The sequence below is a fragment of the Myotis myotis genome, unplaced genomic scaffold, assembly GCF_014108235.1.
Source record: "Myotis myotis isolate mMyoMyo1 unplaced genomic scaffold, mMyoMyo1.p scaffold_m19_p_19, whole genome shotgun sequence".
Classification (NCBI taxonomy): Eukaryota; Metazoa; Chordata; class Mammalia; order Chiroptera; family Vespertilionidae; genus Myotis; species Myotis myotis.
Window position 1 is genome coordinate 753,391 of NW_023416323.1, and position 24,790 is coordinate 778,180.

At 50.9% G+C, this 24,790-nt stretch overlaps 2 protein-coding genes across 3 annotated transcripts; one reads left to right on the forward strand and one right to left on the reverse strand.

Annotated features, from left to right (window-relative positions):
- Positions 1-191: 191 nt before the first annotated feature.
- IGSF23 (immunoglobulin superfamily member 23) lies at positions 192-23,626 on the reverse strand. 2 transcript variants are annotated; one of them, XM_036346354.1, is made up of 6 exons: positions 23,489-23,626; positions 14,286-14,570; positions 6,837-7,100; positions 5,780-5,930; positions 2,840-2,876; positions 192-1,681 (listed from the first exon to the last, which is right to left on the reverse strand). In XM_036346354.1, the coding sequence occupies exons 1-5, from the start codon at positions 23,550-23,552 to the stop codon at positions 2,843-2,845; spliced, it is 798 nt and encodes a 265-aa protein (XP_036202247.1). In that variant the 5' UTR covers positions 23,553-23,626; the 3' UTR covers positions 192-1,681; positions 2,840-2,842. The 2 variants fall into 2 exon arrangements, with proteins under 2 accessions (XP_036202247.1, XP_036202246.1); XM_036346353.1 differs by lacking the exon at positions 192-1,681 and having other exon boundaries at positions 2,440-2,876.
- Positions 17,988-19,182, forward strand: LOC118674490 (non-histone chromosomal protein HMG-17-like). The gene has a single exon (XM_036346355.1). It carries the CDS (start codon positions 18,087-18,089, stop codon positions 18,357-18,359), a length of 273 nt encoding a protein of 90 aa, XP_036202248.1. The 5' UTR covers positions 17,988-18,086; the 3' UTR covers positions 18,360-19,182.
- Positions 23,627-24,790: the final 1,164 nt, after the last annotated feature.

The window sequence follows — 24,790 nt, forward strand, 5'->3', positions numbered from 1 at the left end:
TGTGGGGGGGGGGGGCACTCCCGGCCTGAGCCTGGAATCAACAAACATGTACCGAGCACACATCGTATGACACACATGGGTCCTGCAGGTATGGAGCTGACAGCCTCATGGGTGAGACCATTGTTCAATCATTACACCCATAAGTGCTTAACGGCACCATGCGATGAGCGAGAGCGATGTCAAGCAGAAAGTGCTAGGAGAGAGCTGAGCCACGGGACTGGGTGAGAAGTGGTCAGCAGGCTTCTGGGAGGAACTCTGCCCAGTTTCTTTCTGGAGGGGAGGAAGCTAGTGGTGCTCAGCTGCTCCCGAGGGCATGGGGTCCTGCTGCGTCCTGGGCCAGGGGTCGGCGGCTGCTGGCTCCAGGGCCACCTCGGACACACAGCCAGCCTGGGAGCAGCTCCCTGAGGGCCCACCCAGGCGGGAAAGTATTTCTTCCCCAACAGCGAGGTAAGCGGGAGGAGGGAAGGGGTCGGAAGGACGCCTCAGATAGGGAAGGTGCTGGTTAGATATCAGGGGCTCCCGATCACAGCTGGATCTTTGGACAGAACAGGGCCAGGACCCGGAATAGCCACACAGCCAGGGGTCTGTGCGTAGGGCTGCAGGGTGATTTATTTATTTTTAGACAATAAGGAGTCAGCATTGCACCTTCTGATTCCACAGCCCACCGCCCCAGGTGGTATTATAAATTAAAACTCAAATTAATGGAAGGGAAATAAAACCTAAAATTCACCTCCTCAGTGAATCTAGCCACATTTACAGAGCTCAGTAGCCACAGGTATTGGACAGTGCAGATATATACTTATCCATAACTGCATTGAATCCTATTGGACAGCGCTGGTCTGTGATACGGGCTTTGGGCGCACTTGAGTTGGCATCACGTGTAGCTGTGTGACCTCAGGCAAGTCACTTGCCCCCTCTGAGCCTCACTTTCACCCTCTGTGCATGCACACAGTGATATGTATCTGGCATAAGAGGTGGCGGGACCTCAGAGAGATGGGTTAGGGGTTCTGGCCTCAGGGAGGGAGCAACAGGGGAGTGGGGTGATTAGAAACAAATTTCAGGCAGACTGCCGCGGAGACCAGCTACCTGGGTGGATGATATAAGATAGGACTCGCAGGAGGTACAGAGTGTGGGGGCTGGCACACTGACGTCTGTTCGGGTCTGCTACTGCTATTATTAATCATAATGACATGGTCAGTGGCTTTCTGTTGAATGTTCCTCAAATGTCAGGTATTTCCACATGGGAGTTTCCCCCTTGCCTGCCATCTGCCAGGATTCTCCAGCAGCTCAGAAGCCAGTGGTCAAGCCAGTGCGATTTCTGGGGGTGTGAACACCGCCCCACTTCCCTGCATTGGGAAGTTTTCTTCTTCTGTAGCAGACACAGTTTGGGATATCTGCCCAGCAAGGTCACACTCCCCCATTTTCTGAGTCCTGAGCCCCCACAGGTAGCGCTGAGCTCCCAAGGCTTTGGTTGTACCTGCCCCCTCCCCAGCCACAGTGGTGGGACCAAGGTTAACACCTGACCCAAGTGAGCCAATCAGATGCCTTTCCCACTGTTTCAGAAACAAGGCAAAGGGGTTTGGGCTAAGCTGGGCTGTTCCCTGAAACAGCGCTGTTATAGACGTAGAAGCTGTGGGATGGTGTCTTTCTCCTCATGGAGGGAGAAGCACTGAGCAGCCGTCTGTAGAAAGAGACAGAGAGAGAACTGTGAATCCATGTTCCTGGAGGAGAGGATTGCAAAGGGAGGGGTGGGCAGCAGAGAGAGGCAGCGAGCAATTGCCCTGGTCCAAGCATGGATGGCCACCGGGTTCTTCCCCTCCCATAACAGGTGGAGTCCATTTCCCCACCTCTCGAATCGGGGCTGGTCACGTGACTTGCTCTGGCCAATAGAATGTGGCGGAAGTGGTGATGTTAGGGAACCTTGGCCCTAACACGCATTGTCCCTTCTGCTCTCGCTCTTGGAATCCTGCCTCTGTCATGTGAACAAGCTTGGGTCGGCCTGCTGGGGTATGAGAGATGATGCAGAGAGAGGCTGGTGTTTCCAGGTGAGGTTATCCTATGCCAGGCACCCCTTAGGCAGTCTGCCAACTGACCATGATGCATGAGTGAGCCCAACAGAGACTGGAAGAATGACCCAGCTAACCTCAGCTCAAATTGATAACCCACAGAATTGGAAGCTAGATAAATGGCTGTGGTTTCAAGGCTTAAGTATGGGAAGGTATAGTTTGTTACACAGCAAGTGCTACCTGATACATGCTCAGATTCCTGAAAATCTTCTTGGATCCTAATATCAAAGCTTTCTTTGTATTTTTTTTTAAAAATATATTTTTTATTGATTTTTTACAGAAAGGAAGGGAGAGGGATAGAGAGTTAGAAACATCGATGAGAGAGAAACATTGATCAGGTGCCTCCTGCACACCCCCTACTGGGGATGTGCCCACAAACCAAGGTACATGCCCTTGACCAGAATCGAACCTGGGACCCTTCAGTCCGGAGGCTGACGCTCTATCCACTGAGCCACACCGGTTAGAGCTCCTTGTATTTTTTATTGAGCCACTACAGTGCGTTTCTTTTGCTGGCATCCCATGAGTTTTATGAAATACACACTGCTTGTGGAGGTGGTCTCCAGGAGTTTGGTGAGATGGGCAGATGGGGTGTCTTGTACAATCAGTCCCCAGGGCTCTCAACAAAAGGGGAACATCCCACAAACAAGTGATCAGGAAGCCAGGAGGGAGGAGATCGCCTTTGGAGCCCCAGGAACTTCATCTCATCCCTGAACATAGGGTTCTCTTCCCGCCCTTCGTGGCGTCAGCTCCCAGGCTGACAGGCAGACACTCACACTTCAGCAGCATCTTCGTATTCTTCGCCTGTTAGTCCTGCAATGAAATAAAGAGAAATTATAATCACAGTCACCATAACAATACACTTACTGAAGGCTGACCACATCCCAGGCACTCTTTTTTTAAAAATATGTTTTATTGATTTTTTTACAGAGAGGAAGGGAAAGGGATAGAGAGTTAGAAACATCGATGAGAGAGAAACATCGATCAGAAACATCCCCTACTGGGGATGTGCCCGCAATCAAAGTACATGCCCTTGGCTGGAATTGAACCTGGGACCTTTGAGTCTGTAGGCCAACGCTCTATCCACTGAGCCAAACCGGTCAGGGCTGCCAGGCCCTCTTTACAGCTCTTTCCTCCCATTGTCTTAGCTGCTCGCACACCCACACTTTGAGGTAAGTATTACCGTCATCCCTGTTTTGCAGACGGGGCACAGAGCATTAAAGGACTCACCGAAAGCCACACAGAAGCTAGCATTTGGCAGAGCTGGGATGAACCTAGGCAGCCTCATTTGGGGTCCATGGCCTTAACGGCAAACAACAGGGATCTCTGCTGGCCCTTGGTGGGTGTGGTCGATGTGTGTGGGGCTGCCACCCCTCCCCAATGGCAGCGTCCAGTCATGCCTGTTCCCATGACCTCATCTCCAAGGTCACCGCTGATTCACCCAGGCTGGTTCCTTCTGGTGGACACCAGAATTGATCTGTTGTCTGAAACTATTAGTAAATGGGTCTTGGCCAAGATGGTGGGAAGGACCAGAAGTGACACCTCCAACCCACTCACGGAGACAGGAAATCGGGTGGTCTGGGCGAGTAGGGTTATGCTAGCCGGACTTCTCACCCTTCCTTCCTAAGAACTTGGCTTTGGAATTGGAGCTGGGTCTGGTTCAGGGTCAGCCAGTTGTCAGAAAATGAGGACAAGAACAGAACCCGCCCCTGAGAGTTCTTGTGACTCAGAGATCTTGGCTCATGGTGAGGACCCAGGAAATGCCACAGTGAAGATGATGTGGGTGACTCAGGCAGCAGCCTGGCCCTCCCTGCCTCCAGAAGGCTCCCCATGGAACTCACAGACCAGGGATCTGGGTAAGGCCTTGTCAAACCATTTCAACTTGCAGATTTCTCTTGCTCGGTCCATAAGGTACGAAGGTGTGCATTGTTAATGGTGAAAAAAGAGGCGGCGTGGGTTAGAGGCTGGAACTGGGAGTGAGGCAGGGTTTTGAGTTGGAATCCCTTCTCTCCAGCTATGGGGTCTGGGGCCAGGCACTTCTTCCTGGGCCTTCGTTTCCTCTCTGACAAAACTGAGATCTTCATCGCCACCCCACCCTGATACCCTCTCTTGTGGGATTACAAAGAATAATGTTGCCCTAGCTGGTTTGGCTCAGTGGACAGAGCGTCAGCCTGCGGACTGAAGGGTCCCAGGTTCGATTCTGGTCAAGTGCATATGACTGGGTTGCAGGCTCAATCTCCAGTAGGGGGCGTGAAGGAGGCAGTCGATCAATGATTCTCTCTCATCATTGATGTTTCTATCTCTCTCTCTTCCACTCCTTTCCTCTCTGAAATCAATAAAAATATATTTAAAAAAGAATAAAGTTTAGCAAGCATGTAATAGGCATTCAATACAGGGAAAGTTATGATAGTATGATAATAGCTGACACAGCTAGGATTAAAATGTAAGTCAGAACGACTGAGCACTTCTGCCCACCACGGAGGCAGTCACTCATTCATTCATCCATCCATCCATCCATCTATCCATCCATCCATTCCCTCCTCGGCTCTAAACCCACATGACCCCCATCTCACTCAGAACAAAAGCCAAGCACTGACATGATCCGCACACCTTCCACTGTTTGGTGCCCCACCCTTTCCCTCTCTGATCTCAGGTCTTGCCTCTTTTCCCATTCCTCACGCCACTCCAGCCACACTGGCCTCCTTGCAATTTTTTTTTAACATGCCGGGCAAGTCCCACCTCAGGGCCTTTGTACTTGCTGTTCCCTCTGCCCGGTGTGCCCTTTCCCCACATACACACGGGCTCCCTCCCTCCTTTCCTTTGCCCAATGTCTTTGCTGAAATGTTACTCTCTCGGGGAGGTCTTGACTGACTTAGCTCAATTGCTCCTCATCCCCACACTCCCTGTCCCCCTTCCGGCCTTATTCCTCTCCTTAGCACTCATCCTCCCTCAACATACGGCCTATAGTTCACTGGGTCACCACATAATTGTTGGTACCTGCCTAGGATGAAAGTGCATGAGGGCAGGGACTTTGCACCATTCATTCCCACAGTATCCCCAGCGCCTGGCTCATAGGTATGTGCAGAAGGAATGAATACGATGCTTACTGTATCCCAGACACTGTTTTAAACACTTTAGAAATATTAGCTTGTTTAATCCTCACAACAGTCCTGTGAGGCAGGTGTTATGATTATCATCCCCATTTTGCAAATAGGCAAACTGAGGCACAAAAAAGGGAAGTGACTTGCCCATGGCTTCCCTGCGGGTAAGTAATGGAACTGGAATTTGCACCAGACAGACCAGCATTAAAATCCTCTTCTGCCAAAACCGGTTTGGCTCAGTGGATAGAGCGTTGGTCTGCGGATGAAAGGTCCCAGGTTCGATTCCGGTCAAGGGCATGTACCTGGGTTGCGGGCATATCCCCAGTAAGAGATGTACAGGAGGCAGCTGATCGATGTTTCTCTCTCATCAATGTTTCTAGCTCTCTCTCTCTCTCCCTTCCTCTCTGTAAAAAATCAATAAAAAATATATATATTTAAAAACCCTCTTCTGACTCCTGTGGTCACTGTGGGAACTGAGGAGGCAGATGGCCACATCAGGGGTCAATGCCGTCCTCTCTGAATGAGCCTAAAGCTCTTTGGGACGAGGCGTTTTGTTTTGTTTTGCTGCTGAGTGGGGAGGTCAGTCCAGGCACACGGGTCAGGGACAGACAGTACCTTTGGGTCTGGGCGATGGCGGAGCCAATTCCTACCATCACGACCACCAACCCGGCACTTCCGGCCAGGAGGAGGGCGATGGCAGATCCTCCTGACACCGTGAGAATGGGGTCCAGATCGATGGGCTCGTCTGTGGAATCCATGTCGACTTCTGGAAACCGAGAATGGGTGAGACTGGAGCAACCGCCCTCCCTCCACAACCCCCACTCCCACCATCCCAGCTCCTCAGTGTCGCTTCCATCCCTCCCTTCCTCCCCATCCTCTAGGCCTCTGCCCAGGCCTCCTCCTTGCTCTCCTGCCCCAGTCTCTCCCCACCCATCGCCCCACCATGCGGAAGTCAGTGTCCCCTCTGAAGGTCAAACTTGACCCCGTACCTCCTCTGCTCAAAAGCTCGCCGTGACTCCCCAGCACCTGGGGAGGAAGCATGGCCTTCAAGGGCTCTGCCACCTGGACAGCCTCAGTGCCACCTGGGCCTCTAGTTAATAATATTGATAATGCTAATTGTAGCAACGATACTATCTAGTGTGCATCGAATACTCACTAGTGTTCAGTAGTATGAGGCACTGTTATTTTAAGCTGTTCACCTGCTTATCTCATTGAATGCTCACAACTATACTTTGGGTGGGCACTCTTATTTTTCTGCTTTTACAGGTGGGGAAACTGAGGCACAGAGCTGGTCTAAAGTCCCATGGCCAGGAAGTGGAGGCAGAATTCAAACTCCATGCCCATGCTCAGAACCACGTGTTACATGAGCACCTGCACTTTCCCGCTGGCACATGCTGAGGCTCAGAGAGGCGAAGGGGCTCCAGAAGTCATACCCGGCAAGCAGTGGGAGCCGGGACCCAGGCAGCTGGCTCCAGATCATGAGCTGAGCTTCCACAGCCTGTCATCTGTAAAATGGGCTAATCATGCCCAATCGGCCATGTGCATGTGATGACAACTTGGCTACAGAGCGTCTCAGAGGAGACTGCTCACTGAAGGGGGTTCAGGGGAACCAGGAAAACTGGCCACCGACCAGCGAGGGTGCAGGGGTTTGGGGTAGGGCTGGGGGACTTACCGGACAGGGAGACTTTCACCAGCTCGGAGGAGTGCTGTTCCTGGCTGTTCTTGGCCACGCACACATAGGTACCCAAGTCCGCCCTGGACAGCCGCCGGATGATCAGCTTCTCCCCTGTCCCTCGGGGCTGCCCGTTGAAGGTCCAGTAAATCACGGGTGTGGGCCTGAGTGTAGTCAGACAGCTCAGGATCACCGAGTAGTTGAGTTCACTCTGGACGACGCCCCGCAAAGTCTCCGGGAAGGTGTGTAGCAGCATCTGGTGGGCTGTGTGAACAGGGAGTAAGGCCATGTGGGCGGAGAGGACTTGGAGAGACTGAGCCCTTCTCCTGCCCACCACAGAGGCATTCATTCATTCATTCATTCACGAACAAATGGACGTGGAGTGCCTGGTCCATGCCCTGCACTGCTCCAGGCATTGGGCACAGTGGACCTGTTGGTGCCCCCGCCACAGCTCCCAATCATCCCACGTCCAGCTTCTGTGCCCTGAGGGCTTTTGCTGGCAGCCAGAGCCCATACTTCCCATCGAGGCAGCAGGTCAGCCTGTTGGGGAACGGGTACACCGGGAGTGGGCCTCCGCAGTGGCCGACGTGGGAGTTATAGAAGTATCCCAGCCCCACCGCCCCAGCTGGACCAGGGCGAGGCGAGGAGCTGGGAGGAGGGCTTGCAGTCTGGGTTGTTTTGAAGGCAGAGCCCCAGGATTTGCTGATGGACTGGATGTGGGTGGGGGAGAAAGAGAGGATCAAGGGGCCTCCGAGGCTTGGGGCTTGAGCTACCGGCTCCTGGGGGATGCTCTTTACAGATGGGACACCCACAATTCTCCCCCTCGTCCAACTCCCATTTTATTTTATTTTCTCTTATTATTTATTTTATTTTATTTATTTATTATTTTATTTTATTATCTTATTTATATTGTATTTACTTATTTATTTTACTTATTTATTATTTTATTTATTTATTTAATTTATTTATTTTACTTATTTTATTTATTTATTATTTTATTTATCATTTTAATTTATTTATTTTACTTATTTTATTTATTTATTATTTTATTTATCATTTTAATTAATTAATTAATTTATTTATTTTATTTTACTTATTTTATTTTATTTTATTTTATTTTATTTTATTTTATTTTATTTTATTTTATTTTATTTTATTTTATTTTATTTTATAGCTGAAAGACTGTGAGGTTTGGGTGTCTTAGGGTCAGGTCTAAGGGCCAGGAGGACACAGCTGGGATTTGAACCTGGGGAGCGCGATGCCATGGTGAATGCTGGCAATCTCCACAAGCAGCTCATTTCAGATTTCAGGGCAAGTGAAAAGCTACTGTAGCCCAGCGGAGAGCTCACAGGAGCCGCCTGGAGCCGCGGTGCCCGCGCTAAGCCTCGCCGGAGGCGGGGAGCCCACCAGGTGCAGAAACAAGAACCGATGTCACAGATGCCTAGACCGGGTTCTTACATGAGCCAACACCATTCTACACACTTGCTAACTCCCAGGGTGTTACTGTAGGGAGACCCGGGCCGGGGGGGACCATTCAGTAGGCTGCAATCAGCATTTAAAACTCAAAATGAAACACAGTGCGAAATGGCAGAATGCATTGCTCATAGCAATGACGGCTACTTTATGACGCTTGTCTTTGAGTTACTTGTGGTGTGTGTATATGAACACACTGGGTCATATTTGAAATGCATTTCTTACTGTGAGTCATGATTTACTAACTTTTTAAAATCCTCACCTGAGGATATGTTCAGAGAGAGGATGGGGGGTTGGGAGGGGAGAGAGAGAGAGAGAGAGAGAGAGAGAGAATATGAATCAGTGTGAGAGTGAAACATTGGTCAGTGGCCTCCTGTACGCGCCCTGAATGGGGACAGAACTTGAAACCTGTGTATGTGCCCTGACTGGGAATCAAACCCGCAACTTTTGGTGTACGGGATGATGCTCCAACCAGCTGAGCCACCAGCCAGGGCTGCCACAGCTTTTGTTTTTATCCATTCCTCTATTGATGGACACTGGCGGCTTCTAAATCTTGACTATCGTAAATAATGCTGCAGTGAACAAAGGGGTGCACATAGCCTTTCAAATCAGCATTTAGGGTTTCTTCAGATACATTCCCAGAAGTGGAGTCACTGGGCCATAAGGCAGTTCCATTGTTAGTGTTCTGAGGTAACCCCATACGGCTTTCCATAGTGCCTCCACCAATCTTCATTCTCACCAACATTGCATGAGGTTTTCCTTTTCTCTACATCTTTGCCAATACTTGTTTGTCGATTTATTTATAATTAGAGGCCCGGTGCACGAAATCTGTACACGGGTGCGGTCCCTAGGCCTGGCCAGCGATCGAAGTGTGAGCGTTTGGTGTGGAAGAGCAGATCCCAGCTGACCCCTGGGTCCTGGGCAGCACCTGGGCCCCTGGGCCCCCACGTGCTCCCCTCTGCCTGCGTCATGGTTCCAGAGTCCCCATGTGGAGATGCGGTGAGCTGGATGCCGCAGGCCAGGGCGCAGCTGGGTCTCTAGGCTGCCCAGTGGCGTCACACAGAAGCTGGGCGGGCAGCGCATTCTCTCCCAGCCGGCCTCGCAGACCAGCTCCCGCACGAACCCACGGGGAGCCTGACCAGCCCCTGAGGTCCTGGCTCACCCGGAAGAGGCTGCGCAGGTGCTGGGTGGGCTCCTTGCAGTCGCCCGGCACCTGAGTGCAGGGGTGGGGGAGGAGGGTGCTCCGGTGAGCCCTGGTGTCCTAGGGGAGAGTAGCAGGGGAGTGAGAGTGAGCTTGGTGGACACCCCGCATTCTTACTGCACCTCCGTCCCCATCACCCCTGCCCCCTGGTACCCAGCAAGAGTGTCACCGATGCCCACCATGTTCCGTGCAGCCCCCTGGTGGTCAGCGCACGTCATAGCGAGTGGTCGAACTCCCGGTCTCTGGTTGAATGACCACCCAAGGGGACAATTTGCACATTAGGCTCTTATTATATAGGATAGCCATTCTGACAGGTGTGAGGTAAGAGCTCATTGTGACTTTAATTTGCATTTCTCTAGTGACTAGTGATGTTGAACATCTTTTCATATGCCTACTGGCCATCTGTTTGTCCTCTCTGGAGAAGTGTCTATTCAGGTCTTATGCTCATTTTTAAATTGGATTGTTTGTTTTTGTCTTTTAATTTTTATTTTGTTTTCTTTTTTTGTGTGTGGTTTGTTGTTGTTGTTAACCCTCATCTGAGGATATTTTTCCATTGATTTTTAGAGAGTGGAAGGGAGGGGGAGAGACAGAGAGAGAGAAACATCGATGTAAGAGAGGCACATTGATTGGTTGCCTCCCGCATGCACCCCAAGGGGGGTCGGGGAATTGAGCCTGCAACTGAGGTACCCTTGACTGGAATCGAACCTGAGACCCTTCAGTCCACAGGCCAACGCTCTAACCACTGAGCCAAACTGGTTAGGGGTGGTGTTGTTTTTTTAAAGATTTTTTATATAGAGAGAGGAAGGGAGTCAGAGAAAAACATCGATATGAGAGTGAAACATGATAAGCAGCCTCTTGCATGTCCCCAATAGGGGATTGAACCCATAACCCGGGCACGGACTCTGACTGGGAATCGAACCAGCAACCTTTCAGAGTACAGAACGATGGCCCACCAACTGAGCCTTACCAGCGAGGGCTGGTGTAGAGTTTTATAAGTTCTCTATAAATTTTGGATATTAACCCCTTACCAGATGTATCTTTAGAGGATATGTTCTCCCCTTCAGTGGGTTTTCATTTCGTTGATGGTTTCCTTTGCTGTGCAACTTTTTTAGTTGAATGTATTCCCATTTATTTTTTCTTTTGTTTCCCTTGCCCATGGAGATATATCAGAAAAAATATTGCTACAAGAAATGTCTGAGATTTTACTGCCTGTACTTTCTTTTCTTTTTTTAATATATTGTATTGATTTTTTACAGAGAGGAAGGGAGAGGGATAGAGAGTTAGAAACATCGATGAGAGGGAAACATCGATCAGCTGCCTCCTGCACACCCCCTGCTGGGGATGTGCCCACAACCCAGGTACATGCCCTTGACCGGAATCGAACCTGGGACCTTCCAGTCCACAGGCTGACGCTCTATCCACTGAGCCAAACCGGTTAGGGCTGCCTATACTTTCTTTTAGGATTGTTATGGTTTCGAGTCTAACGTTTAAGTCTTTAAACTATTTTGAGTTTATTCTTGTGTATATGTAAGAACTTGGTCTAGTTTCATTTTTTTTTTTTTTTACGTATCTGTCCATTTTCCCCAACACCATTTATTGAATAGACTATCTTTACCCCATTGTATGTTCTTGCCTCCTTGTCAAATATTAATTATATTAATGGGTTTATTTCCAGGCTCTCTATTCTGTTCCATTGATCTATATCCCTGTTCTTATGCCAGTGCCATGCTGTTTTGATTACTGTGGTCTTGAGGTATAGTTTGATATTAGGTAGTGTGATTCCTCACTCTTTGTTCTTTTTTCTCAAGATTGCTATGGCTACTTAGGTTGTTTTGTGGTTCAAGATAAATTTTTGGGATATTTGTTCTAGTTGTTTGAAATACACCATTGGTACTTTGATAGAAATTGTGTGGCTATCAATTTTAAGTGATAGCCATGCTGGGTAAAGTAGTCTTGGCTGTGGGAACTTGCTTTTCATCACTTTGAATATGTTATACTCATTCCTTCTGGCTTGAAATGTTTCTGTTGAGAAACCGTCTGACAGTCTTATGGGAGCTCCCTTGTAGGTAACTAACTGTGTTCTCCTGCTGCTCTTAATATTCTCTTTGTTTTTAACCTTTGCCATTTAAATTATGATGTGTTTGGGACTCTGCGCTTCCTGGACTTGTGTGTCTTCTGCCTTCAATAGGTTAGGAAAGTTTTCATTATTTCATCAAATATGTTCTTGATGCCTTGCTCTCTCTCTTCTGCTTCTGGAACCACTATAATGTGGATGTTGTTACACTTCATGTTGTCCCAAAGGTCCCTTACACTATGCTCATTTTTAAAAATTCTTTTTTATCCCTGCTCTTTTTTTTTTTCCCCAAGGTAGTTTTCTGCTACCTTGTCTTCCAAATCGGTGATTCCATCTTCAGCTCCATTGAATCTACTGGTGGTTCCTTCCAGTGCATTCTTCATTTCAGATATTGTGTTCTTCGTTTCTGACTGGTTCTTTTTTATGGGTTTTATGTCCATGTGAGCATCCGTATAACCATTTCTTGAACTCTATATCTAATAAATTGCTTGCCTCCATTTAATTTAACTTTTTTCTGGAGACTTCTTCTGTTCTTCATTTGGGGCATGTTTCTTCGTCTCTCCATTTTGGTTGCCTCTTTGTGTTTGTTTTATGCATTATGACTCCCAGTCTTGGCAGGGTGGCCTTATGTAATAGGTACCCTGTGGGGTTCAGTGGTGCCGTCACCTTATCACCTGAGCTGGGTGCTCCAGGAATGTCCCTTGTATGGGTTTTGAGGGCCCTCCTGTTGTAACTGAGTCCTGATTGCTTCAGGCCCATCTGCGTGTGGGATCAACCTTCAAGCTGGCTGACTGTGGGAGTCAGCCCTGGCCACAGTGTCTGAGCTGCTGAGCAGCTGCCAACCACACAAAGCAGAATTTGCCTCAGCATGTCTGGTGCCTGCCAAGATCTTCCTTTGGATGTGCCACTTGTGAAACTAGTGGGATCTCGCTCTATTGTTGTCTGAAGCTGGCCACTGGGGCCTGTTGGGAGGGACTCGGGTGCAGGCCAATTCAAATGCTGCCTGTGATTGGCCCTGAGCAATCCGTTTGTAGCTACAGAGCGATCCAGTTTGTGGCTGCCCCTGCCAAGCCCGGGTGTGCATAGAAGGACCACGCTGAGCACCAAGGCTGCTTTGACCAGCCCCAGGTCTGGGGGCAGGTCAGCAAATGTCCCAAGTCACCCTGATATTCACCTTGGCCTGCCTCCACCAAACTCCACCTGCCTGCTGCCTGTTAGGCTCAGGCAATGAAAGATCCTCTGGCAGCACTCGAGTTGCATGAGGTAGGGTCTCCGTCCGTCGCCAGGTAGGGGCGAGTGGTGTTCACCAGATGGACACAGGTTCAGACTCGGTGCCAGTGCTGGGTCTAGCTGCCACCTGCTGGGTGCTCGCACAGCTCTGTGGTCCAACAGAGCCTCGGGGAGTCGTCACGGTAGGCCAGCAGAGCTTATCGGGCCCAAGCAGATGAAGCTATGGCCGGGTGAAGGAGGGCTGCACGGCTCTGGTGTGTGAGGGTGAAGTGGCATCGGTCCTCAGCCACACAGCTCAGGCTGTGCAGGAGAGGAGGGCCCCCTCCGCCACCGCTGTGTCCCCATCCTGCCCAGCACAGGCCAGGTGTAGGGCAGGTGCTGATGGTTTGTCAAAATCATGGATAGCAATGGGGTCCCACCCAGAGCCCCCCAACTCCATATCACTGCTCCGAGGGGATGAACACAGCTTCAAAGAAATAATTAAGTGAGAACGATGCTGTTAGGGTGGACTCTGATACAATCTGACCGCTGTCCCTACAGGACCCACAGGAAGACACGGGTGGTGTGCCCACAGAGGAGAGGCCATGCGAGGACATAGCAAGAAGGGGTCCGTCTGCAAGCCAAAGAGAGAGGCCTGAAAGGAAACCGAACCCGCCGACCCCCTGGTCTTGGACGTCCATCTTCCAGCACTGGGAGAAGTAACGGTCTGTTGCTGAGGCCGCACGGCCTGTTGTGTTTTGTTACGGCAGCCCTAGCAGGCTAACCGTCTCCGAACCTTCTCTAGAGCAGGGGTCTGGCTTAGCTGCAGGGCTTTCTTTTTCTGGTTCAGGTATAAAAGTCCAAGTGCAGAGCTGCATAGCTCGTAAGGACAGAGGTGAGTTTGAAGGCCGCCACCGGAGACATCTGCCCTTCCCTAAGCGATGAGGAGCAACTACTTAATGACTCTCAGTTGGAAAGTGTGACCGAGGACAAAAAGTGGTCACAACACTGCAACTCCTTTCTTCAAGTGGTGAAGCCTATTCTCTACCCCCCCCCCCTCATCCCGTCCCCCAACCAAGGAGGCTGGGCCAGTCGTGTGACTTGCTGTGGCCAATCAAAGATGGTGGAAGTGATAGCATGCCAGGGCCTCACCACTGCCCCTGTTGTCGTTCCATTGCCGAGAGAACAAGTCCAGGCCAGCCCGCTGGAGGCTGAGAGGCCACCAGGCCCATTTATCACTGCTGCCCCAGCTGCCCCAGCTGCCCCAGCTGCCACCAGGCCACTGCCAGGCCTATGAAAGAGGCCACCCTGACCCGTCAGGGCCCTGGCACTCCCTGGCTGACCCATGAGCGAGGCCAGGGCTGTCCAGAGGAATCATGAGCTAGAGAAATGGTTACCATTTTAAGGTTTTGTTGGAGGGGGGTTGTTAGGGAGCAAGTGACTGCTGGCACAGAAGGGGTGCCGATGGGCCCAGCTCTGGGGCCCCACTCACCCTTGACATGTGTCTGCTCTGTCACACTCCTGCGTCCCCTGCTGGTGTCCAGCATCACAGTGTCGCTGCCCGCGTCAGTGTGGCCGGGCCCCGGGCGGCCCTCGGGGGAGAAGACCGTGGCTTCTTGCTGGGCCCCGTGCCCTCGGAACCAAGAAGTGGAGAGAATGCCATCGAGGTTCCTGGGGACGGGAAGGTGAGCACTGGCTCCTTCTGCCAAGATGTCTGGAGGCGCAGAGGAGGGCAGCTCCGAGGAGGCAGGGCAGATGCAGGATGCGAGCAGGGTGCCTGGAGGGGTGGGGAGGAGAGGAGAGAAGAGGGGAGCAAGTGGGACCCAAGGTGAGGTGCTGCCCCAAGCGGCCCTCCCCGCGCCGGGGAGAATGAGTCGGCACAGGGAGCGCTGACGTGGACAACAGTGATCATGGTGAAAATATTGTAGGAATGGAAGGGAACGTTCACTGAGAACCTCCTGTCAGCCAGACACCGTTCTAAGCACCGAACATGTGTTAGCTCACGTCTTCCTTATACATCGACCCCACAAAGCACACCTTCCACTGGGCGGTCGGCTGCACTCTCTAACCTCTGCTCTGCTGTGTCCCGAAAGGCTGGCCTCTCTGAGCTCCCTTGTTGGTGTCCCCCGTGCCCTTTGCTTCTGACCGTGGGAGTGACCTTGTGGTTATGGTCCCACAGCTCTCTCCCTGCTCCATCAGCACAGGTGGGCTGTGTCCCTCTACCAAAGCTCCTATTGGGTGGCCATCTATCTCTGCCTCTGGCAACTTCTAGCCTGGGGAGGCGGGGCGCGGGGAGTAACTGCTTCCACTGTTGCCAGCCCCTGGGTACTGCACAGCCCCATGTCGCTTCACCAATCCCCTGCCTTCACCTCTGCAAAGTGTCCCTTGACCAAACCCTGCTCATTACCCCCTTTGAGTTCACCTTCTCCTTCTTGCCTCCGCCTTTACTGATCCAACTATTCCACCCCTACTTGAGGTGAGGAAACAAAGATGCAGAGAATGTAAGACATCTTTCCAGGGTGTTATAGGTGGTAGGCAGCACCTACGGAGTCGAAATTCTCCACCACTAAAGTCCATTGTGGGGTGAGTCCCCCGCTCTCAGTTTCTCTCACTGCCTCTCGTTAAATGTCCGCGTTGCTTAGAGCTTGAGGCTGAGCCCTGGGAGTCTGGCTCCAGACCCTCTGCTCTGGCCCAGCCCACCTGTTACCTCTCACTGGAATGGTGACTGTTGCAGTAAGAACACAAGCTCCTTCCATAAAAGACTGGAAAGTTTGTCCTGGCCAGTTTGGCTCAGGGGATAGAGCATCAGCCCACAGACTGAAGGGTCCCGGGTTCGAGTCTGGTCAAGGGCACATACCTTGACCGGAATGCAGGAGGCAACCAATCAATGTGTCTTTCTCACATCAATGTTTTTCTATGTCTCTCCCTCTCCCTTCCACTCTCTAAAAATCAATGGAAAAATATCCTTGAGTGAGGATTAACAACAACAACAAAGACTGAAAAGTTTGACAAAAATAAAAAGAAACTTCTACAAAAGTTAAAAAACAACAACAAACCCACCACCCACAAAGTCAATATAACAATGACCGACAGGGGAAAGCATTGGCAACTGATATCACAGACAAACAGCTCAGTTCACTAATATGTAAAGTGCTCCTAGAAATCAATAAGAAAAATATCAACAACCTAACAGGAAAATATACAAAAGATATGGGTAGGCGATTCCTAGAAAAGAAAATCCAATGTCTCTTGACGTAGGGACAATGTTCAACTGTCCTCACAGCAAGATAAATGGAAATGAAAACAAACTGAGGTAATAGGTGATGCTTTGCACCGAGCAGACGGGCAAATGTCCAAAAGTTTGATGTTGTGTCAGTGAGACTGAGGGAACAGGAAGCTCTCACACGCTGGTCCAACCCCATGCAGAGGGCAGACTGGCCAAGTCTTTCAAGATTAAAAATTCCCTAGGAGGCAGCTGATCGATGTTTCTCTCTCATTGATGTTTCTAACTTTCTATCTCTCTCCCTTCCTCTCTGTGAAAAGTCAATAAAATATATATTAAAAAAAAATTCCCAAATCTAATGTGTCTAAAGTGCTTACAATGGTGTGCTAACAAGGTGACTGCCAGATAAACGCTTGACGTTCGAACTGTAATTTTCATCATTATTATTCTCCTTGCCACCACAATTACAAGTACTGGGTGCATTGGAATTATGCCTTTTAAAGATAGAAAGCCATAAAATAAGTGGTTACATTTTAAGGATCAGAAATGCCCACTTATAGCACAAATGCTGACACATCAGCTCGCTTCCGGGAAAGTGAATGAGAAATAGAGGCTGGGGATAATGATTCCCGGGGCAGGCAGCATCGTCACAGACAACCGCGCTGTGCCCTGGACGGGATGTGACAGGTCGCAGGGGCGGCTCCAGGTGATCTGACACCAGGTGCTGGCTCAGTGCCAGGGACTGTGCCACATTCTCCCAACCATCACCCCACTGAGCCTCTCAACCACTGGGGTTGGTTCTAGGCTGGTGGTTCCCAACATTTTTGGCCATGCCCGACCTACGCATCTCCAAAATCCTGATGCCCTCCCCCGACTCCCCTTGACATATAACTTTTACTAGAGGCCTGGTGCATGAAATTCGTGTGCGGGTATGGTCCCTAGGCCTGGCCTGCGATCACCCACCCCCTGCCACCACTCATCCCCGGTTCTTCATTCGCCATTGGGCAATCAGAGCCTGCCCACCGCGGGGAGGGACTGAAAGGTTGGCCGTTCTGCCTGATTGCTGGCCCTGCCCCCCGCCGCGGGTCGCCCTCTGTGTATGGGGCAACTGGCGAGCGGGGACCTTGGTCTGGCGCCGCCCGAGTCCTCCACCACCCACCCCCATTCCCTGTTTGCCATTGGGCGATCGGAGCCTGCCAGCCGGGGAAAGGGACCAAGAGGTGGTCAGTGTGCCTCAGAGTGACTGGCTGAGTGGTCGTTCTGCCGTTAGGGTCAATTTGCATATTACCCTTTTATTATGTAGGATTATTCAGAAAGTGAACTGTTCACATAGAGGAAGCCTAAAAGGCCAGTAACTTGGTCTAAACAAGCTTCCAAAGAACATGGCATCCATGGAAAAGGAAAAGAAAAGAACAAAAGGACAGTTGAAGGACTGAGGAAGAAATCACCAAGAAATTGTAATAATAATAATAATAATAATAATAATAATAATAATATGAAGTGATATGAAAAAAATAGCAAATACTTTGTAAAGTATCCGATTGCCCCAAACATAATAGAGACCTTAAATGCAGAAATGTCACAATATATACTTATATATTATATCTGAGGCCCCTAGAACCATAAGAAACGCAAAAAATTCACTGTTAATAACTCATCCTCAAATTGCCCCCCTTAAGAATCAAATTGCCCCCGTGTGGGGCGTGTGCCCCACGATGGGAACCACTGTTCTAGTCTGTTTCACAGGCTGAGGAACTGAGCACAGTAAGCTTGCCCCTCAGCCCCAAGGCCATGAGTGTAGAGCTGGGAGTAGTTCCCGCACGGGGTTTCTAGGCCCTAGGATCTAGGGCAGTGATGGCGAACCTATGACACGCGTGTCAGAGGTGACACGCGAACTCAGTTTTTTGGTTGATTTTTCTTTGTTAAATGGCATTTAAATATATAAGATAAATATCAAAAATACAAATCTTTGAGCAGTGTGAGGAGACGAGATCGACCCCCGGACCGAGCAAGGCCCGCGCGCTGCTGCATCCCCGCGTCCCGCTCGGACGTCCCGCCACCATCGCCATCATGCCCAAGAGAAAGGCTGAAGGGGATGCTAAAGGAGATAAAGCCAAGGTGAAGGACGAACCACAGAGAAGATCCGCCAGGTTATCAACTAAACCCGCTCCTCCAAAGCCAGAGCCCAAGCCTAAAAAGGCCCCTGCAAAGAAGGGAGAGAAGGTACCGAAAGGAAAAAAGGGGAAAGCTGATGCTGGCAAAGACGGGAATAATCCTGCAGAAAATGGAGATGCCAAAACAGACCAGGCACAGAAAGCTGAAGGTGCTGGAGATGCCAAGTGAAGTGTGTGCATTTTTGATAACTGTGTATTTCTGGTGACTGTACAGTTTGAAATACTATTTTTTATCAAGTTTTATAAAAATGCAGAATTTTGTTTTACTTTTTTTTTTTTTTTTTTAAGCTATGTTGTTAGCACACAGAACACTTCATTGTTATTTTTGGGGGGAAGGACATATAGTACTAATAGAATATCTCCAAAGCTGGACTGACATGGGGGGGAAATACCTTTCCCTTCTAGTTTTGAGAAACTTCCTCTTGGTTCCTGGGAGGAGGGATCTCTTGATGTTGACACACATTAGCCATCGTGGCACAAACACCTTGTCGTGTGGGAAAACTAAAATTCGTTTTTATGTCCTTTTCTCCCTCTCCACTTTAAGCATAGACTTTGGCTCTTTTAAGCCCAGAGACCTATTGGGACCTGACCCAAAAAAAATGATTTCCAGTATGTTGGGCAATCTGGACTTTCCAGTGTCACTATTGAGATGGCATCCCTCAAAAGAGCAGCAGTTCCTTTTTAGATTGTGGATCTACAGATTGATATTCTCTGCCATTTTCATTTCATTTCCTGAAAGTCAGGGTCGGCTTGTGAAAAGTTGTTAAACAACATGCTTAATGTGAAATGTCAACCCTCACTCTAAACTTTCCCTGTTCGGAGCATCAGATGAAGACTTCATTGGGTTTTATAGTGGCTTTCTGATTTTGGTAGTTCCTTGAAGAAGGGAGTTTGAAGTTGTTGTATACTGTTAACGATTGTCTGCCCATGTCCTGCCTGAAATACCATGATTGTTTATGAAAAGTATCTTTAATAAAGCTGGATACAGTTTGGCTTGGAAAAAAAAAAAAAAAAAAATACAAATCTTTGTTTTACTATGGTTGCAAATATCAAAAAATGTCTATATGTGGCACGGCACCAGAGTTAAGTTAGGGTTTTTCAAAATGCTGACACGCCGAGCTCAGAAGGTTCGCCATCACTGAAGGGGGCTCTCACTTCCTGCCTTCACTGATTTTACCTCTGAGTTGGCAGCTGCTGTGACTTATCTACTCCCCTGCTCATAAGCCTTCCCTGGCTCCCTGGTGCCTCAGGACACTGCTCAGAGTCCTCTGCCCTTCTCTCCGTTCCTCCCTCACGTTCTGCATCCGTCACACCGACCTCCACATCATGCTCTGGCTGCCAGGCCTCCGCCACGCTGCTCCCCCCCTGGAATGCTGTTCTCCTCCGACTCCTTTCCTAGCTGTGGTTCGAGAGTCAGGCCAGGCACCCCCTCCTCACGCCCCCGCTGACGTCAGCTGTGCTTGGAAACAGGTGCTACCGTGTTTGGGCAGAGACCTCACCTGACTGGATGGGATGATGGCAGCCCTGGCCACGAGTGACAGGAATAAGGTGTTACCCCCAAGTGCCTGGCCAGGGTTTTGCTTTCTTGTCTTGATGAAAACAAATTGCATTCTTAGGCTTTTATGAAACAAGGAAGCCATCTGCATAACTGATGTCACACCTGTCTGAGGCCGTATTTCAATTTTGACAGCGTTGCAAGGTTCCCTCCTGGTCACCGTCTCCCCAGCGTCACACCTGAGGCTCCGGTCTCCCTCCTCACCCCACTCCTGCCCCCCACACTGTGGGTCATTCTGTCTGCGAGGGTGTGTTTCCCTCTGGGCTGTGAGCCCAGGAGGCTCTGTCCCCGGCACAGGCTGGGCACAGAACGGGGTTTGTTGAATCTGTGACCAAAGGGGCCGATTTCAAGTCCTGCTGCCTCCGTGCTGGAAGCAGTTCTGAACATGAGGGCGTCGAGGCACCCGGCGACTCGGGGAGCGCCCCCGGCATCTTCAGGAGACCCAGCACCTGAGTAGCTCCCTCCAGCTGATGCAGAGTCCGGTTTCATTTGCAGACTCAGAGGCCTCTGGACCTGGGTTTATAGCCCTGACTTTGCCACGCCTTACTTCTGGGGTCCGAGCCTCAGTTTCCCCACTTATCAAGATTAGTAACCATTTCACAGGAGTGCCTGAGATGCAGTGAGGTCATGAATTTTCAGGGCTGAGGACAGTCTAACTTTGGTATTTTATACATAAATTAAAATCTATTCATAAACAAAAAATTAATAATTATACATAAGTATTCTAACATTATATAATTATACATTATATAACATGTAATTAATTTAATAGATAATTATGCATATATTACTTGGTTATATATGATTATGATATATCAATTTTATAATTTAATAATGCATAAATATAAAGAAAAGTATAAATTATGTTAATAAACAGAAACTATATTTTACATATATTTAAAATGTATTTCTATAAAGGGTGTGGCAAAAGTAGGTTTACTGTTGTGAGTAAAGGAAACACACTTTATTCTTTTACTAATGGCCGGGTGCATGAAATTCATGTACGGGGGGAGGGGGTGGTGTGCCTCAGCCTGGCCTGCACCCTCTCCAATCTGGGACCGCTGGCTCCTAACTGCTCATCTGCCTGCCTGCCTGATCGCCCCTAACCAGTCTGCCTGCCAACCTGCTCACCCCCAACTTTCCCCCCCAGCCTGCTCGCCCCCAACTGCCCTCCCCGCCTGGCCTGATCACCCCTAACCACCTCTGCCTCAGCCCCACCACCATGGCTTTGTCCAGAAGGTCTCCCAGTCTAATTAGCATATTCCCCTTTTATTAGGATAGATTATTTATTAATTATTGTATTATTTTCAACATGAACAACTGTAAACCTACTTTTGCCCCACCCTGTATACTATACATTTCAATAAGTAAATAAAACAGTGGGTAAATATTTAAGTATGTCACATGAAGGGTGGCATCTCAGCACTGAGCCACGGACCTGATTCCTGAGCTCTTCCCTCACGGGCGTGTGGAGATTTTATTTCATCTCTAACCTTTGAGTCAGGGACACGCCCTGACCCACCAGGTGCAGCCCAGGGAAGGGAGTCGATGATGTTGTAACGACTATGTACGGGGCCAGGTGGCTACTGGACATATCGGGGGACACTTGTAAAGTGTCCGAGTGCCTAACCACTGTGCTGTACACCTGAAACTAACAGAATAACAGCAACAAGGAAAGAGCTCATGGAGAGAAGGGGCGCAGAGCTGAGAAGGGGAGAAGTGGAGAGTTGAGAATGAACTTGAGTCCTTCCCACGGGTGCGGGCTGGGCTCCCCGCCCCCCAGGCGAGGGGAGGGTGCTCCTAGGGGCCTCTTAGAGAGATAGGTAGGGAAGCATCCCGGAGCATGTGGGAACTTAGCCCTCCAGGCCTCCAGGTGAGGCGTGGCCTGTGGGGCGGGGGAACAGAGGGCGGGTGGACATGGCCCACCTGCAACGACTGAGGGAACAACAAAGATGTCCATGCGTTTGTTTCCCAGGAGCCAGGGGCGGGCCTGCGCGGAGGGCCAGCTGCAGGCTGTCCTGGCAAAGACCCTGACCGGCAGGGCTTGCTGGCCTGCGACCCTGCAACCGACCATGGCAGAAAGAGGCTGGAGGGGGCGGGGAGGTGGCCGTGAGCCTCCAGAGGGCCACTTCATGGAAGCCTTAGCAACACCCTGTCCAGGGCCTAGTGTCCCCAAAGTACCCCTCACCCAGAGAGTACCCCTCACCCAGAGAGTACCCCTCACCCAGAGAGTATCCTCACCCAGAGAGTACCCCTCACCCAGAGAGTATCCTCACCCAGAGAGTATCCTCACCCAGAGAGTACCCTTCACCCAGAGAGTATCCTCACCCAGAGAGTACCCTCACCCAGAGAGTACCCTCTCCCAGAGAGTACCCTTCACCCAGAGAGTATCCTCACCCAGAGAGTACCCCTCACCCAGAGAGTACCCTCACCCAGAGAGTATCCTCACCCAGAGAGTACCCCTCACCAGAGAGTATCCTCACCCAGAGAGTATCCTCACCCAGAGAGTACCCTTCTCCCAGAGAGTATCCTCACCCAGAAAGTACCCCTCATCCAGAGAGTACCCCTCACCCAGAAAGTACCCCTCACCCAGAGAATATCCTCACCCAGAGAGTACCCTTCTCCCAGAGAGTATCCTCACCCAGAAAGTACCCCTCACCCAGAGAGTACCCCTCACCCAGAGAGTATCCTCACCCAGAGAGTATCCTCACCCAGAGAGTACCCTTCTCCCAGAGAGTATCCTCACCCAGAAAGTACCCTTCACTCAGAGAGTACCCCTCACCCAGAGAGTACCCTTCACCCAGAGAGTACCCCTCACCCAGAGAGTACCCCTCACCCAGAGAGTACCAGTAACAAACAGTGCCTCAGTCACACAGAACGCCCTCCCCCACCCTCTTACAACTATAATCAGCAAACAGAAACCTTCCCACTTCCTTTCCCCTTTGCCTATGGCCCTGGAATGGGGTGGGGTGGGGAGGGGGGTGGCAGGGGGGGAATGGCGGGGGGCAGGGCGGGGGTGCACAGACTACAGCTCTGGGCTGGGAGAAAGGACGTGGGACAAGGCCCACCATGTCCCATGCTGTCCCCACTACCGTCTGACACCGGCCTGGCTGGGGACAAACAGAAGCATTAAACCAGGCGAAGTTTGGGGTTTTGAAATGACACGGAACTGGGCTTTACAAGACCTGGGGGAGGAGGCAAATCGCTTACTATCTGAGAGGTGGATGCGTGTGGATCTCCACGTGGGTCAAATCCTCCTCCTGCCACTTCTAAGCTGCGGGGCCCATGGAGGGCACATAACCTCCCCGGGCCTCAGTGTCCCCTCTGTGGACTGGGATCCACGCAGCCCTTGCATCTTGGGGCTAAGAATGAAACGTTGCTAAGTGAAAGCACCGTTAGAACCGGCCGGCTTGGAGAAATACTGTCACAATGACCCCTTTGTATTAGGGTTGCTGTTGTTTTATTATCGACACTGTCACTATTTTAGCATTGTGATTAGAGGTGGCGAGCTGGGCGAGACAGGATGCGCTCGTGGAAAGGGGCTGGGGTGGGGCCCTGGATTCTGATTCTGTCTGAGCCTCCGTTGCCTCCTTCATAAGAGGGTCCATGGCACAGGCCTGTGCCCCGTGGCACTGACCAGAGCGGCAGCTCTGAGTGGGGCGACTCTAACTCGGATAGAAACTCTCCGAGGGGCGTCCTTTCCTGGTCCCTAGGCCGCGGTGGAGCCGCTGTCCCGCACGCACCTGTTAGCAGCAGTCCCTTCCAGGCAGGGCCGTGGGCAGAGCCGGCGTTCAGGGGGCGCCTCATGCCGACTTCTGTTCAGGGGCACAGCGGGGAGGTCGCCCTGTCAGGAGTGGGGTTTCCCAGACCGCACAGTCAAGTACTCTGCCCTGGCCCTGCCCCTGCCCCTGCCCTGCCCCTGCCCTGCCCTGGCCACACCCCCTCTCCCCACCAGTCCCAGCCTCCAGCTGCCCGCTGGGAAGCCACCTCCAGGCCCGCATTCTTCTCAGCAAGGGGTTGGTGGGAGGGTGGGTGGGGAGTAGGCTGGGGGGCAGGGATCCTGGAAAAGGGTTTTGCTTCCCTCCCTCTCTGCACACCCTCCCCCTCCACGCTGGGAGAACAATAAAGGCAGAGAGCGGGCGGGGCACAATGATCACCCCAACTCAGAGGTGAGTCATGGCCAAAGGTCATCAGGTAAGGTGTGGGGAGGCCTGGCTGCTTCCTGGCTTTGCTCCAGACTCTGTGATACCAGCTCTGAGCCTCAGTTTCCCTTCTCTGTCGAATGGGGGTGTCGCTCCTAGTGTCCACCCCAGAGCCAGAGGGGCCCATGGATATCAGGTACCCCGCAGAGGGCCTGCCAGGTGTAGGTGCTAGTGAGTGGTGGCCGCTATTACAGCAACATAATTCTTTTTAAAAAAATATATTTTATTGATTTTTTTACAGAGAGGAAGAGAGAGGGATAGAGAGTTAGAAACATCGATGAGAGAGAAACATCGATCAGCTGCCTCCTGCACACCCCCTACTGGGGATGTGCCCGCAACCAAGGTACATGCCCTTGACTGGAATCGAACCTGGGACCCTTCAGTCCACAGGCGGACGCTCTATCCACTGAGCAACACCGGCCAGGGCAGCAACATAGTTCTTCCTGTTGGTCTCCAGGGTGCCCCGAGGCTGCTCAGAAGCCCAGTGTCAGGGCCTCGCTCACACGGCACCTTGCATGTTGGATTCTGGAAGGTAAGCCACCAAAGCACCTCCCTCTCATCCTTTGATTCTCCAAGTCCATTCTTTCCTCCTCACAGTAACAACTGTGTTGCCCAAATAGCTGGTGGTTGCGGAGCCCAGCACCTGCCGTAGGACAGGCACAGCACCAGCTCTCACAGTCTTTGTCTCATTGAAGCCTCAGAGCAACTTGAGGGGTCGGGGTGATCTTCCTCTTCCCCAGGGGTCCCCAGAGACTGAGTGTGTCTGTTCTTGAGGAGCTGCCACAGTGCCTTGGCACCTGCTGCTCCCTCTTCTGAGAGCTGCACACAAAGCATCGCATGGCT